Raw genomic sequence first — 17,146 nt, forward strand, 5'->3', positions numbered from 1 at the left:
ATTGATATTTTTAATCTCTTTATTAAAATAATTACTTTTCAAATATTTTTAAAAATTAATATTTTATTTCTTTTCATCATATATAAAAAAGAAAAAAAAGTTATAAAATATTTTTTTTTTCGAAATAGCAATGGTTATCTATTAAGATAAAAATATACCTCTCATTATTTATACACTATAATTCTATTAAATTCATATTTTATTTCGTGCATTTTCCGTGCATTATCTATGCATTACATGTAAGCACATTAAATCTAGATGACTATTTATATGAAATTTTTATGTGCATGATAGTTAAAAATAATTTATATATTTAACTAAATTGCTAACATAATGTAACACGATATATTATGTTAACATGTAAGTAATGTTAAAGTGGAGGTAGTTTCAATTCGAAAGAGATTATGCATTTGTATATGTAGTAGGCTAGAAGTGTTTTTTCAATTAATTTGATTTTAGGGAAACATTGTGTCAGAACTTACATATGGAAGCGCTTGCTTTAACGTCTGTAACATTTGCAGCCACCATATCTAACCTGATTCTGGCAATCATCTTCATCTTGTCCCTCTCCTTTGGGTAATTAATTGATCTATAAAGATTATATTATACGTCTATATATTTGCTTATAAAATGTATTTTTTGATCAAAATGGAGAGATTGAATCTGAGAAAAGCAACAGGCCTAGCTAGGGAAGGCAAAGATAATATGAACAATGACTGGAATTGGCGAGTCAATGTTGATAACATTTTATAGAGGCGTGGAAATTAAGATGCTATCCTTCCACATTAACCTCTTCAATCAGTAAAATAGCGGCGGCATCGTACAATCATCACATGGTGGTGGAGGGTTGTTCTTGGTGGGTGTTGTGCCGGCATTCTTCAGCAACGCGTCTTATGCATTGTGGCTGATCATTATAAGTGAAGATGCGTATAATGACTGGAATTGGCGAGTCAATGTTGATAACATTTTATAGAGGCGTGGAAGTAAGATGCTATCCTTCCACATTAACCTCTTCAATCAGCGAAATGGCGGCGGCGTCGTACACTCGTCACATGGTGGTGGAGGGTTGTTCTTGGTGGGTGCTGTGTCGGCATTCTTCAGCAACGCGTCTTATGCATTGTGGCTGATCATTATAGGTGAAGATGCGTAGAGCATGTCTGTATCCCTATTCAAGCACTGCACTCATGTGTGTAATGGCCGCACTCCTGTCTGTTACCTTCACATTTTGTGTTGAGAGGGATTTCAGTCAGTAGAAGTTGGATTGGAATGTCAGACTACTCACTGTAGCTTACGCTGTATATTACCTAGATCATTTTTCATTAGCAATCATGTACTCTTCTTTCCGTTGTATTATTGTTTTCACTTTTTTTAATTAACATTGATTAATTATTTTAATTGGTGTAGGGTATAGTGGTTTCGGAAGTGATGGTGGCTATGATATTGTGGTGCATACGCATGAGAGGTCTCTTGTTTGTCTCTGTTTTTAGTCCTCTCATGCTAGTGGTTGTTGCTTTTGCTGGATCCACCATTCTTCATGAAAAGCTATATCTTGGAAGGTACATACATATATACTATAAAAAGTATAGGTAGACAATCAAAATACTAAACAAATGTGTATAATGGATATATTAAAACAATTACTTTTCAAATTTTTTAAAAATTAAAATTTTATTTCTTTTCAATCATATATAAAAAAGAAAAAAAAGTTATAAAATAATTTTTTTCTCGAAATAACAATTGGTTATCCATTAAGATAAAAATATACCTCTAATTATTTATACACTATAATTCCATTAAATTCATATTTTCTGTTGTGCACTTTTCGTGCATTACCTGTGCATTCCATCTAAGCACATTAAATCTAGATGACTATTCATATGAAATTTTTATGGGTATGATAGTTAAAAATAATTTATATATTTAACTAAATTGCTTAACATAATGTAACACGATATATTTTGTTGACATGTAAGTAATGTTAAAGTGTATAGGTAGCTTCAACTTTAAAGAGATTATGCATTTGTATATGTAGTAGGCTAGAAGTGTTTTCTCAATTAATTTGATTTCAGGGCAGCATTGCCTCAGAACTTACATATGGAAGCGCTTGCCTTAACGTCTGAAATATTTGCAGCCACCATATCTTACCTGATTCCGGCCATCACCTTCATCTTGTCCCTCTCCTTTAGGTAATTAATTAATCTACTAAGATTATATTATACCTCTGTATGTTTGCTTATAAAATGCATTTGTTGATTAGAATGGAGAGATTGAATCTAAGAACAATACAAGAAAAAATTATATTTGTACCAAAAAAATTTGTTACAAAAAATTGAAAATTTGAAACAATAGGATTTTGTAACAAAAAAGGAGTCGATGCAGTATGTCCCGTTAAAAAACGTTTTTGTAACAAAAAATGAAACTGTTACAATTTAAAGTAATATTTTGTAACAAATTTTTTTATACAAAAGACCAAAAATCGTTACAAAAATGATAACAAATTTTGATCTTCAAAATATTTTGTGACAATATATTTTTTTCTATCATAAAATTTTGTTACAAAATGTAACTTGATTTTTCAACATTTTTTTCTTTAGTTACAAAACACTATTTATTTTGTAATAAATTTTTTTAATACAAAGTACACGCATAATTTGCCAAATTATATTATTTTTTAATTAATTAATAAATTAACTAATTTACTCAGCAAGTCAACATTTATATAATATATAATAATATAGATAGTTCAGATATCTTTCATTTAACTAAGATTGTTTTATAAATCTTCAACATATAAATTTTGTAACAAAAAAAATCAAGTCGTTACAAAATATCAAAACGTTTTGTAACAAACTGTATTGTTGTTACAAAACATTATTATTATGCAACAGTTACTAATTTTTGTTACAAAAGAATAATTTTTTGTAACAATTTTAAATTTGTTACAAAATTTTTGTTACAAATGCTCCATTTTCTTGTAGTGGAAAAGCAGCAGGGAAGGCAAAGACAATATGAATAATGACTGGAATTGGTGGGGCAATGTTGATAACATTCTATAGAGGCGTGAAAGTTAAGATGCTATCCTTCCACATTAACCTCTTCAATCAGCGAAATGGCGGCGGCACCGTACACTCATCACATAGTGGCGGAAGGTTGTTCTTGATGGGTGCTATGTTGGCGTTCTTCAACAACGCGTCTTATGTGTTGTGGCCGATCATTCAGGCGAAGGTGAGTAGAGCATATCTGTATCCCCTATTCAAGCACTGCACTCATGTATATAATGGCTGCACTTCTGCCTATTATCTTCACATTTTGTGTTGAGAGGGATTTCAGTCAGTGGAAGTTGGGTTGGAATGTCAGGTTACTCATTATAGCTTACGCTGTATGTTACCTAGATCATTTTTCATTAGCAATAATGTACTCCTCTTCCCGTTGCATTATTGTTTTTACTTTTTTTAATTAACATTGATAAATTATATTAGTTGGTGTAGGGTATAGTGGTTTCAGGAGTGATGGTGGCTGTGATATCGTGGTTTCTTCTATATGAAAATATAAATAAAAAAATCGTAAGAGAATTATTAAAATTTATTGTTTTTGATTATTAAATGTTTAAAATATTTAAAATAATGAGATAAAATATGTTGTTGAATTATTAGATAAAAAAATTGCACTAAAAAAATTAAATTAATAATTAAATAATAATAAAAAATAATAAATTCTGACGAGCAACTAGTATTTCTCCACGACCAATAATAAAAGAGATTATGTATTTGTATATGTAGTAGGCTAGAAGTGTTTTGTCCATGCAAGAGGTACTAAATTAATTTGATTTCAGGGGAGCATTGGCTCAGAACTTACAAATGGAAGCGCTTGCTTTAACTTCTGTAACATTTGCAACCGCCATATCCAACCTGATTCCGGCCATCACCTTCATCTTGTCCTTCTTGTTTGGGTAATTAATTGATCTACTAAGATTATATTATACGTCTGTATGTTTGCTTATAAAATGCGTTTGTTGATTAGAATGGAGAGATTGAATCTGAGAAAAGCAGCAGGAAAGGCAAAGATAATAGGAACAATGACTGGAATTAGCGGGGCAATGTTGATGACATTCTATAAAGGCGTAGAAGTTAAGATGCTATCCTTTCACATTAACCTCTTCAATCAGCGAAATGGCGGCGGCTCGTCACATGGTGGCGGAGGGTTATTCTTGGTGGGTGCTGTGTCGTCGTTCTTCTTCAACGCGTCTTATGCGTTGTGGCTGATAATTCAGGCGAAGATGAGTAGCGCATATCCGTATCCCTATTCAAGCACTGCACTCATGTGTTTTGTTAGAAACAAGAGACTGAGAGAATAATATGAGAAGTGTATTATTCAGTTGTGTCCAAGGTACAGTATACAAGAGGTATTTATAGGTGCTAAATAAATCAGAGTAATAAAGGCATAGAATCCTATAATTAATATACAGATATACTACATAAATACAAACGATACTAATTGATCCTAATTGATGCTAATGATTCTCTAACATCCCCCCTCAAACTCAAGTGGGAGCTAAGGATACCAACTTGAGTTTGGATAACAAAGTCCGGAAACGAGTCGGGTGATGAGCTTTCGTGAAAATATCAGCAGTCTGATCTAGTGTTCCAACAGCAATGAGACGAATAGCATCAATAAGGATACGTTGCCGAACAAAGTGACAATCAAGCTCAATGTGTTTGGTGCGTTCATGAAAGACATCATTATGGGCGATCTGAATAGCACTGCGGTTATCACAAAAAACATCAGTAGGGGACGACTGAGGAGCACCCAAATCTTCGAGAAGCCAACGAACCGAGACAACTTCAGCAGTGGTGTCAGCGAGGGCACGGTACTCAGCTTCTGTGCTTGAGCGAGCAGTGAACGTTTGCTTCTTAGCACGCCAAGAAATGAGAGCGTCGCCAAGAAACAAACAGTAACCAGTAGTAGAACGACGATCAGTGGGATCACCAGCCCAATCAGCATCGGAGTAAGCTTGAAGAGACAAAGAGGAATGGGCAGAGAAATAAAGACCATGAAAGAGAGTGCCTTTGATGTAGCGAAGAATGCGTAGAACTGCCGCATAGTGAGTAGTACGAGGAGCTGACAAGAACTGGCTAAGTACATGAACCGGATAGGCGATGTCTGGTCGGGTGACAGTCAAGTAGACCAGACCGCCAACTAACTGTCGATAGAGAGTCGGATTATCCAAAACAGTGCCATCCATAGGGGTAAATCGAACATTAGGCTCAAGAGGAGTAGACTCAGTGCGACTATCTGTAATCCCAGCACGAGCAAGAAGATCTGAAGCATACTTAGCCTGAGAGAGATAGATTCCATCATCGGTGGAGATGACCTCGAGACCAAGAAAATAGCTGAGAGAACCAAGATCTTTCATCTCAAAGGTACGGTGAAGTGAGGCCTTGAGAGCAGAGATACCAACAACATCATCCCCAGTGATTATCATGTCATCAACATACAAAAGTAGAAGAACAACTCCACGTTCGCTTTTACGAATGAAGAGCGCATTCTCATGAGGGCTAGAAGTAAAACCAAGACTGCATATGGTAGTGCTGAACTTGTCAAACCATTCACGAGGAGCTTGCTTAAGTCCATAAAGTGCCTTGCGAAGGAGACAAACCTTATCAGAAGGACAAGGATACCCTGGAGGTGGTTTCATATAGACTGTCTTCTTCAAATCCCCATTAAGAAATGCATTCTTCACATCCATCTGACTGAGAGACCATTTTTTAACCGCGGCAATGGCAAGAAGAGCTCGAACAGACGTAAGGCGAGCGACAGGGGCAAAAGTCTCTTCATAATCAATACCATACTCTTGCGTACAACCTTGAGCAACCAAGCGGGCCTTATAACGGTCAATAGAGCCATCAGAGCGAGTCTTGATCTTGTATACCCATCTACTGCCCACAACTTCCTGATCAGAAGGAGGATCAACCAGATCCCAAGTGTGTGCTTTTTCAAGGGCCTGTAATTCTTCTTGCATTGCTTGTTGCCAATTTGGGTTTGAGGAGGCTTTTCTGAATGTCTTAGGTTCATGTTGATGAAGAATAGTAGAAAAGCAATGGTAATCAAGAAGATGAGGAGGTGGATTCCTTACCCTAGAAGAACGAGCGGGAGGAGGAGGCATGACGGTAGGAGCAGGATCATCGTCCGGTCTGGAATCATCGGGAGATGGAGAAGGCGGAGGAACAGGAGGCTGTGGAGGGTCACTCGAGATAGAACCTGTAGAATCATCACTAGGAAAAAGATCAACATTGGGGTTAGTAAACAAAGGTGACTGAGTAGTAGGAATCGACTCAAAGGATGAGAACCGAGAAAACATGTGGTGCTCCCAAAAGACAACATGACGAGATATACGAATACGGTTAGAAAGAGGATCTCAACAACGATAACCCTTGTGTTCAGTGCCATAACCAAGAAAACAACACATACGAGCCCGAGGTTCAAGTTTACTATGTTCATGAGGCTGAAGAAGAACAAAACATACACAACCGAAAACTCGAAGAGAACTGTAATCTGGGGGGGTATGATAAAGACGCTCAAAGGGAGTAACATTACCAAGAACAGAAGAAGGGAGTCTATTGATAACATGAACAGCAGTAAGAACAGCTTCACCCCAAGTACGCTCAGGACACGAAGAAGAAAGGAGCATTGCACGGACGGAGTCAAGAATGTGACGGTGTTTGCGTTCAGCTCTACCATTTTGTTGAGACGTACCAGGACAAGAAAACTCAGACAGAGTACCCTGTTCTGCAAGAAAGGCTAAGAGTTTGGAATTACGGTATTCCATAGCATTATCACGTCGGAAAACCTTAATGGCCTTGGAAAATTGAGTTTTAATCATAGTAGCAAAGTTGATATAGATCTGAGGTAACTCATGGCGATTAGTCATCAAATAAACCCAAGTAAAACGGGAATAATCATCAATGAAAACGACAAAATATCGAGCTCCGCCCATAGAGGCAGTGGGAGCGGGGCCCCAAACATCAGAGTGAATGAGATCAAAAGGAGAGCAAGCAAGAGATGAATTATTGTGAAAAGATAAAGCAGGTTGTTTAGCAGTTTGGCAAGAAATGCAGTCAAAAGATTCATTCGGAACCTGACCTAAAATACCCTGAGATACAAGAGGACGCAGTTTTCCTAAGGAGGTGTGGGCAAGACGTTGATGCCATAAGTGAAGGGTAGAGGGAGAAGAAGCAGCACAGAGATTTGGTACAGGAGGAATATGAAGACTTTCGAGTTCAAACAACCTTCCGACCTTACGTCCAGTCCCGATGATCTGTCCCGTCCGAGGATCCTGTACACGACAACCAGAAACAGAAAAGGTGACGTCAAAACCCAGATCAACAAGTTGACCAACAGAAATAAGATTGAAGTTTAATTTGGGAATGTAGTAAGTATCAGGAAGATTAAGAGATGACTGAGATATAGAACCCTTGTGTGTTGCATGCAAGAGGGAGCCATTTGCAGTATTGACAGAAGGTCCATTTGGAGTTGCAGACATGGACGAGAAAATATTACGCAACGGAGACATGTGATTAAAACAACCCGAGTCAAAGTACCATTTAGAAGTACCTGGAGGAGTCGATAAAGTAGCAGGGGTATTACCAGAAACAGAGAGAAGACGCTGTAGAAGAGATGCAATATCAGATAGAGAGACAGTGGTAGGTTCAGTAGTAGCAGCAACAGCAGAAGCAGGCGCAGGACGTGGTGGACGAGTAGGACAGGTAGTAATCAAATGTCCCGAGAGCTTGCAATAACGGCAGAACAACTGTGAACAATGGTAGCTAATATGCCCTTTCTGGTGGCATGTGCGACATTCAACAGAGGGGCATACGGAGAAAAGGTGCCCAAAATGGTTGCAGTTTCGACAGAATGTATCCTTTCTGTCTGTGGCAACAAAAACATCCGACTTTTTCATAACAGTAGTCACACAAATCAAAGAGAGGAGAGAAACTGCAATTTCAAAGCCGAGAATGAGAAATCGGAGTGCAAAATCGGAAAGAACTCACCAAAAAACCTTAGGGAGGGTCCCATGGAGGATACCATGGCTCTGATACCATGTTAGAAACAAGAGACTGAGAGAATAATATGAGAAGTGTATTATTCAGTTGTGTCCAAGGTACAGTATACAAGAGGTATTTATAGGTGCTAAATAAATCAGAGTAATAAAGGCATAGAATCCTATAATTAACATACAGATATACTACATAAATACAAACGATACTAATTGATCCTAATTGATGCTAATGATTCTCTAACATGTTTAATGGCCGCACTTCTATCTGTTATCTTCACATTTTGTGTTGAGAGGGATTTGAGTCAATGGAAGTTAGGTTGGAATGTCAGGCTACTCACTGTAGCTTACGCTGTATGTCTTCTTCTCGTTGCATTATTATTTTCATTTTTTGTAATTAACGTTGATTAATTATATTAATTGGTGTAGGGTATAGTGGTTTCGGGAGTGATGGTGGCTGTGACATCGTGGTGCCTACGCATGAAAGGTCCATTGTTTGTCTCTGTTTTTAGTCCTCTCATGCTAGTGGTTGTTGCTTTTGCTGGATCCACCATTCTTGATGAGAAGCTATATCTTGGAAGGTACGTACATATATATTATTACTGCACCCCAATTGCACGTACACTTCACTAATGATACGTGTTAATTACAGCATAATTGGATCGTTGTTGATTGTGTGTGGCTTATACCTGGTTCTGTGGGGTAAAAACAAAGAGATTATGAAAAATCAACTAGTGCCAATATGCCATCAATAGTGGTCAAGCTTCCAGTACATGATATCCATGGGAATGATCAAGATTCATTCAAAAACCACAATAGGAAAAAAGGAGGAGAACAAACATAAAATAATTAATTAATACTCTTAATTATGTGCCTCACATAGCACCTCCCAAATTAAGGCATTATGTAACATGTATAACTTTTACAGGTTCTGCACATAGATGCATACATAGTATTATAGTAGGAGCCCTTATCTATATCTTGTTTTATTATAATTATACACATAGTATTAAAGTGTGCCACTTGATAAATTAATTGCTTTGCCATCCTTTTCGAATCGTGCCAACATCTTATGATGTAACTAATTTTCCTAGCGCATTGGGCTCATATGAAACCATATAATCATGAGTGTTAACTACAGCAAAGTTGGATCCTTGTTGAATCAATTACAGGCAGCAAAGCATGAAGATAACCATGGCGTTGCCAATGAAGATCATGCACCACCACCCCACAAGGATAATAATATTAATTATATGTCTTCTCGTACAGAACAAATGAAGGCATTATATGCACCTTTATTTTGCCATCTTTTACTTTACTTTATGGAAAAGGGAAACCACATTTTTATTTTTAATATTGGGTTAACAATGATATTTTTTTTGAATTGTGATATGATGTGGTATTTTTCTAAAATGTGGGATAATTTAATTTACGAAGTACAAATTAGACCGTCCGATTTTTAAGAGGTACAGAAATTGGACCGTTCAATTTTTCTTTTCGGACTGTCCGATTTGTGTACCCCAAATTTTTAAAATTTTTTAAACTCGGACCCTCCCATCTGTATACCTCCTATAGTTTTAAAAAATACCATAAATTACCATGTTAAAGTATAACACTCATCTTACTTCCATATCTAAATTTTTTAGCCAAAAAAAAATCACTACTTTAATTTCTTATGTTCTCTTACTCATTTTATTTATGTCGCATTTCTTTATATCTGTACTATTATTACTATAAAAAATGTTTGATAATAAAAAAAATGGTTAAAAATAATAAAAATTTATCATATTTAATATTTATTAATGAATATTAAATAAAATAAAATTTTAACTATTTTTTTATCTTTCAATCATTAGCGTATTACTATTATGTTCCTGCTCTTATTAAAACCTAAATTAAATGTACCTAGCTACCTATAATTCAATTGGAACATATGTAGACCGTCTTTCTTTAAGAGGTCTTTTGTATTTTAAACAAAAAAGGTTGCATAATGTTTTTGTTAAAAAAAGGTTGTAATAATAGTAGTGCATGGTTTCTGTAATAATAATACAGAGATGAACATAAAGAAGATTTCTGTAAATATTAGTGGTTTCAGAAATACAAATGTTGTAATATTATCCATTCCTAATAATGTTTCAATGAACACATAAGATTTCTGTAATCTTTATCCAACAAGCTAAGATGTATAGTTTTTTCTTGTACCATTTAGAGGACTATAACATCGTTTATGGAAAAGGTAATAAAAAATAAAATGATAGGAGAAATAAATAAAACAATCCAACAATAAGCAATCAATGAGATATTTTATTTCATTTATTAAAATAATCAAAGGTAAACATAAATATGGTACATAGAATATATTAAAATAATATTAGGCATTCGGCATTTTAGCAATGATAATAAGATAGGTGGTGACATTTGTTAAAAATATTTCAAGCAGTCTACTAGCAGTATTGTCGCAACTATTGCGATTAGCTGCAAATTTAACTGCTACTATCTACAAATTTAACAGTGATTTTGACAAAGATATTAAATAGAACAATTATATACTTTCGTTTTGATGACAATAATTTCTGTATAAATAGTTATTTTAATCGCATTATATTTTTCTTCAAAACAAGACCATAAGCATATATGATCTAGTTTTTATTTCAATTTATTTTTTTAAAAAAATTTAATATTTACAATGTAAAAACAAGAATAGTTGTACAATTTTAGTAGCATTGCCAAAATGAAAGATATAATGTGATCATGCCATTAAAATCGTATTTGATAGCATCATTATATGTAGTAGCATTGTTAAAATAAAAGCTATGATGTGATCATGTCATTAAATGTGACCCATTATTTTCATTCAAACCACCAATTAATAATAAACAAATTAAATAGGAAGTAAGCAAAACATTATGGAGAATATAATAATAAAGTTGTAAGCCATGTGAAGAATGGAAATGAGTACCAAGTGATGGTGTGATGCAAACTAAGTATATATCACACCCTTCAATTCATTTTCAATCTAATTAGACGGATTATGGTATTTGAAAAGGAAAAAGTTTGGTAACCGATTTCGGTCATAATTAGCTAAAATTTTTTATAATTTACTTTATTTATATAATTTAACAATAATTTTATTTTTTATTTTTTTTTATTAATTCACTTATCATATTTTTATCAGTCCTATTTATTAATTACATTAATTATAATATCATATTTTTTATTATTAGACATTCTTGTAATCAATACTTAATATTTTCTTTTATGACTTGATTTTTATAAAAATACAATAAAGACTAATAATAATAATTATAAAGAACGGTAATGATAATTTGTATTAAGTTAATTAATTGTAATTGATTTTTTTTTTGTTAAGTTATTTATCATCATTCAATGAAAATATAAAACCTGAAAGCTACCTAATATAATTTTGTTTCCGTTAATTCAATTATTTTTGTTCAAAATTCACAACTCTAATACTATTGCAAGCACAATTAGAAATTTAGAATAGGCCAAGAAATTTTACAATGAGTCATCTTTATCATTATAAATAGTATGTCAATTGAATTCGACCTTAATATAGTACATATGGTAGAAAGTGTTGATGAATAATTTGAACAATAGACAGACTCACCCGACGAGGTTATTGTCAGTCAACCAATTTTTGAGAATATGAAAAATCACAATAGTTTTGATGAGGCATGGTAAGGAACCCCCGGCTATTAGTAAAAGTACAACTATTGTTAACTAAGAAAAATAATTCGTGATAAAAATAAGATACACCTGGGCTAGAAAAACCCGCGCTCAAAATAGAATATAAGTATATTGTACTACTATATTCATACACATAACATTCATACGTTTATATACATAACATCCATAATTAAATACAACTAACATCTAAAAATTAAATTCATGTTTATTAGATATTACAACCATACACGTATCATTTTTTAGTTATTGCATAAGTAACTATTAAGTTAACACAAATATTTTTAAATTTTATCATAATTGAATTTAAAAAAATGTCAAATTCTTAAATTAATTTATTCAATTGATAAATTTATTCATAACATCCATAAATTTATCCGCATAACATCTATAATTTCATATTAATAACATCCATAATTTATACTCATAATATTCATAATTTCATACCTATGATGTCTATAATTAATAAATTTTACAATTAATATTATCAAATTTTAAACTATACGTCTTATTGTATTCTTCAAATTATCTCATATGTACATTAGTAGGTCGTGATTTTAATTATTTTAATATTTTTTAATATACATATGTATGCTTATTTATTGATTTTAATATGACGAGTTAATAATTATTTTAAAAAAATTATTTTTAAATTTTTGTTTATATTTTATATTTTATTTTTTATTTTTTAATAGTCTATATGTAAAATATAAGTTGTATAGTAGAAATTGTTAAAATTTTTTAATTATTTAACTTTCATAATTTTTGTAGAGAATTATTGCATTTAATGGATAATAATGTTATTGAGAGATGTTAGGGATTTGATTTGAGAGAAACTGAAATTGATTTTGGAAAGAACATTAATGATTCCAAACATGCAGTAAAATAATAGGTGATAAGGAGAATAAGTGATAAGGAGATGTATGTCACTTACTTATCAAAAAAATAAAAATTTTTACATAATATTTTTATATTATAATTATTCTTTGACTACCTAACATCACGCATCACCCATTTGAAAAACGGTCTAAGAAACATGCATGATGGAGTCCAGTGTATCTGAACTTGAACTTGGATAACCTACATTGTCTTGAAAGTTGTAACATCAAAAACACTGTCAAATAAATTAGTATCCCGTGGTTGAGTAGTACTTTGAAGGATTTTTCAAAGTGAAGCATATTTATTTTTGGTGTGCCTTTTAGATACAACCAATACAACTAAGTACTTTTATTTGGTTCGTATTCAACTTAATTATTCATGTGCTTTGCATAATGCAATTCAAATTTGTTTTATTTTTTTATTATTTATTTTATATATCTAATCATCTATATATATTCTGCTAAATGATGTTGTAATAAATTCTAAATAAAACCTTACTATATTTCAAAGATAAATTTTTGATTGTATAGAATAAACTTATAATTTGCTCTCGAAAAATATTGTCTAGGAAGTTACATACAATTTGCCGAAGAGAAAATTATTCTAAAAAATCGTTAGAGATATATAATAATTATTTAAAAAAATTAGTACCAAAATTATTAAAAAATATTAATTTTTATAATATTTAAAAAAATCAATTTTTTATAGAAAAACAAATATATCGTTAAATTATTTTTTTATTCCTTTTCTATAAATATATCTATTTTTATTACCTATTATACTCAAATCTTTATTAATTTACATTTATATATAACATAAATTTGTTACTATAAATTACTAATTTACCATTAATAAATAATTTTGTTCTTTTACTACACTCTCAAAAACCAACACAACATCATTATAAAAATGATAGAGATAAGTAAATCACAAAATGATTATCGTATGAATCAGAGAATAATTATCGTTGTACTTTGATTTATAGCAAGTAATATATAGTTATTCTATTTCTCTGTATTCTTGTCTGCTTTTATTTTTATAATTAGAGTTCATTACTAGTTCCTTAACTTTTGTTCTCTCCATGTCTCGAGTTTTTTTTTTTTTTCATGCTAGGAATATGTGATTTGTTTGAGTGTATTTAATTTTTTCTTTTTCAATATTATTGGAATTGAATTTTTTTTCGAGCTCGTTGATGTATAGTTAGGTAGCTCTTTGTAAAAGAATAATTTTTCGATATTATTAGTAGTATTTTTTTATTAAATAAAATTGTTCTCAATTCTCAATCTTATATTATGCATTTTAGAACAATTTATATACATAATTATATCTACAAGAAATAAATAAATAAAAAAATAATTTAAGGATATATTTGTATTTTTACAAAAAAAAATTGGCCATTGTTCTTAAATATTTTATAAAAGCATTTACAAAACTCATTTATATGATCACTTCGAAAGCCTGAGAAGGATGATCACTTTGAATTAGTTTTTATGAAATATTTTGTTTTTAAACGATATTTTTTTAAAGGATTTTGCTAACTTGTGCTATATTAAACATACTATAAAAAAAATGTTTTATAAAATTTATTATAAAAATTAATTTTTTTATGTTTTCAATACACTACATATATATAAAAAAAAAAACATAGACACTCAAATTCTGTTTTTATTCTTGTCATATTATCGTGGCCCATAATTGTTTTCTGACCAAAATTCGTCTTCCCAATCCAGCTCCATCAAAAACCAAATAGCCCATACCTAATAATAACAAAAACCAACAAAAACATGTGTCACATTAACAAGTAACAACCTCTTAATGTTTTCATATTATGGGATTTTATACCGTAATTAACCTATCTAAATTTCTGCAATCATTGTTATCTTTCAGTCTATATCTACTACCGTACCAACAACTATAACACGTGTCGAGATTTGCTTACCTCCACCTCGATTCAGCAGGTGTTGAAAAAATTTTACTTCAGCAACGTAGTGAAACCTCAACAACACCTATTATATTTCATTATGATCCCATCCCAATTACCCCAAATAGCTTTTTTTTCATAATTAGCAAAAGGTAAAAACTCAGGTGAAATCGATTTCATGTGAAGTTGATATCTGAGAACTATTAGATAATTTGATTAATTTGACTAAATTTTTATCTAACAACTCTCAGGTATCAATTTCACGTAAAGTCAGCTTCACCTAAATTTTCACCTTAACAAAAACATGGGTAGACGCCTAGACCCGACAAAGCAAATTAAGCCCAAAAAATAAAACTAACACCACGGGTTCGCTTATCATGGCTGATTTTGGTGTATTAGAATATGCAACATTTATACCTACAAGCCCAGTGGTTAAAGTCCTATAACATAAGCAAATTAGCAATGTATGAGAATTATATAGAAAGACCAAATTACCCTTCGGTTGATATATGAGGTACAACTAGGTCATGATCACCACTATACATCATATGATAGCAAAATCAAAATAACTACAAGCATAATGTTAACTCAAAATATATAATAGGAGACCTTATCTATATCTTCCTTTATTATAATTAACCCTATCTCTTACACTCTTTCTTCTTTTTTGGAAAAATCTTATTTTATTATTTAATATATTAAAAACAATATATATATATATATATATATATATATATATATATATCAAACTAATTATTTATATTATTTATTTTTTAATTAAACATACATGGCTTAAAAGAGTATATTATTTATCGAATATACTATTTGTATATTAAATAAGCCATTATATATTTATGTATAAATATATGTATTGTTTAACTTATTTTTAATGTATATTTTATATTTTAATATATATTTTATATTAGTGATTAGTATTGATAGCTAATTTTAATTCACTTAATATAATATTTTTTTAAATAAATAATTTAAATATTTTATTTTTAGATATAAATAATTTATAACATATTTATTAATTTTTATTTTATTAACATATTTGTGAATAAATCAATATATGGAATTTGAAAAAAAAATACATATATATATTATTGTGTATTTGTAAATATAAAAATAATAATTTTTAAAATATTTAAATTATTTATTTAAAAAAAATCCTACTAGAATCTTAATTTATAAATTTTACAAAGTTCAAAAACCTCTCCGATATACTTGATCAAACTCACCATTACAGCTGGTATAAATAAATGCTTTGATATGCTAAATTGCTAATATTGGATCGAAATAATGCGTATTATTGTTTTGGAAATGACGAAAGAAAACAGAAAAATATTAGAAGATTATTTACATTTAATTCCCGTAGAAATAGAAATAGGGTACCCCTAATTATTATTGAATTGTGTGCATGGAAATCTAGGTTTTCAATATCAAAATTATGCATTGTTCAACTCATCTTTGCAAAAGATTTGACACCGTATTCAAAGCCATTGTCAATTACCAATCCCCAAATAAACATAAACGCACTAATGGGTTTACCTATCACCTTTTGCTTTACCAGGGCTAACATACTTTCTTTTTCTCTTTTTATAAGAACTAAAATAAAAATTATAAATTACAAATTTTATAAGCACTACTAGTGATAGGCTCTAATTTAAGTTAACATTTACAGAAATTATCCTAATTATTCTTGTGATTAATTAGGGTAGAGTAGCTTGCACATGGCCAAAACAGGATCTATGCGCTATAAAAAGTTAAAAACCACATGGCCAAATTAATAAGAGTCACTTTTCCCCTGAGAGTCATAACCAACCTTAGAGAATGCCAAACTTTTGGACTTTCCCTTTGATATTTATATTTGATTTGACCCATTTTAGTCCTTTTCTTCCAACATATAGGAAGCTTCACAAGACCACAAGTTCACAGTAAAAATTTACCATTGAAAATGCATGAAAGAGACTTATAATTTCAAATTAAGAGGTTATTTTCAAGGTATATATAATTATATATTATATTATTAGCTTAATTAAATAACTTTATTCTATCAACCATTTAGATCCAATCATCCAATAGTTAAATAAAAACACTTAAAAAAACAGATACGTAATATTATTTGTATAGACACCTAATTAAGATAATGACTTAATATTGAGTGTACAAAAATAAGACATGCACTAATTTAAATACCTAAATATCATTCATTTTTTTTTCTAAACATACAGTAGTATTCAAGTTTAGATTGAACAAGTTTGTCTTTCTTTAATTAGTGCTTGGTGTAGATATGCAACTTTTGGCCTTGTTAGGTGGAGATGATCACTAACATTAAGAACTAGACAAATAGTTTAAAGGTTACCTTATTATATTCTATCTGATAATTTAATTTAACATTCTCATATTTTGAATTTAAGCAACATTAATTTAAATCTTATATTAAAATATATTACAATGTTGTGAATTGGTAGAGTAAAAATGTCAAAGCCATCAAAATCATCACCATATATATACACACACATTAAAGAAAGAAGATGAAAGCTTTTACTATATCGAGTTTAAGACCATCTCCAGTACGGAACTCA

At 31.0% G+C, this 17,146-nt stretch overlaps 2 protein-coding genes across 2 annotated transcripts; both read left to right on the plus strand.

Moving 5' to 3' along the window:
• The first annotated feature begins 3,015 nt into the window (after positions 1-3,015).
• LOC130975873 (WAT1-related protein At1g68170-like) lies at positions 3,016-3,816 on the plus strand. The gene is made up of 4 exons (XM_057900594.1): positions 3,016-3,225; positions 3,320-3,379; positions 3,489-3,529; positions 3,783-3,816. Exons 1-4 carry the CDS (start codon positions 3,016-3,018, stop codon positions 3,814-3,816), a joined length of 345 nt encoding a protein of 114 aa, XP_057756577.1.
• Positions 3,817-3,839: 23 nt separating this feature from the next.
• LOC130975874 (WAT1-related protein At1g68170-like) lies at positions 3,840-8,808 on the plus strand. Its single transcript, XM_057900595.1, has 5 exons — positions 3,840-3,949; positions 4,021-4,327; positions 8,306-8,407; positions 8,483-8,634; positions 8,706-8,808. Exons 1-5 carry the CDS (start codon positions 3,858-3,860, stop codon positions 8,806-8,808), a joined length of 756 nt encoding a protein of 251 aa, XP_057756578.1. The 5' UTR covers positions 3,840-3,857.
• The last annotated feature ends 8,338 nt before the right edge of the window (positions 8,809-17,146 follow it).

Source organism: Arachis stenosperma, chromosome 4 (genome assembly GCF_014773155.1).
Source record: "Arachis stenosperma cultivar V10309 chromosome 4, arast.V10309.gnm1.PFL2, whole genome shotgun sequence".
Lineage (NCBI taxonomy): Eukaryota > Viridiplantae > Streptophyta > Magnoliopsida > Fabales > Fabaceae > Arachis > Arachis stenosperma.

Excerpts from the sequence above, each read along its gene's own strand:
- LOC130975873 (XM_057900594.1), top strand. The coding sequence starts at position 3,016 with ATGACTGGAATTGGTGGGGCAATGTTGATAACATTCTATAGAGGCGTG. Across the intron at positions 3,380-3,488 it reads TACTCATTATAGCTTACGCT|GGTATAGTGGTTTCAGGAGT; the intron begins GTATGTTACCTA and ends TAGTTGGTGTAG. Across the intron at positions 3,530-3,782 it reads ATGGTGGCTGTGATATCGTG|GCTAGAAGTGTTTTGTCCAT; the intron begins GTTTCTTCTATA and ends TATATGTAGTAG.
- LOC130975874 (XM_057900595.1), top strand. The coding sequence starts at position 3,858 with ATGGAAGCGCTTGCTTTAACTTCTGTAACATTTGCAACCGCCATATCC. Across the intron at positions 8,408-8,482 it reads TACTCACTGTAGCTTACGCT|GGTATAGTGGTTTCGGGAGT; the intron begins GTATGTCTTCTT and ends TAATTGGTGTAG. Across the intron at positions 8,635-8,705 it reads GAGAAGCTATATCTTGGAAG|CATAATTGGATCGTTGTTGA; the intron begins GTACGTACATAT and ends TGTTAATTACAG.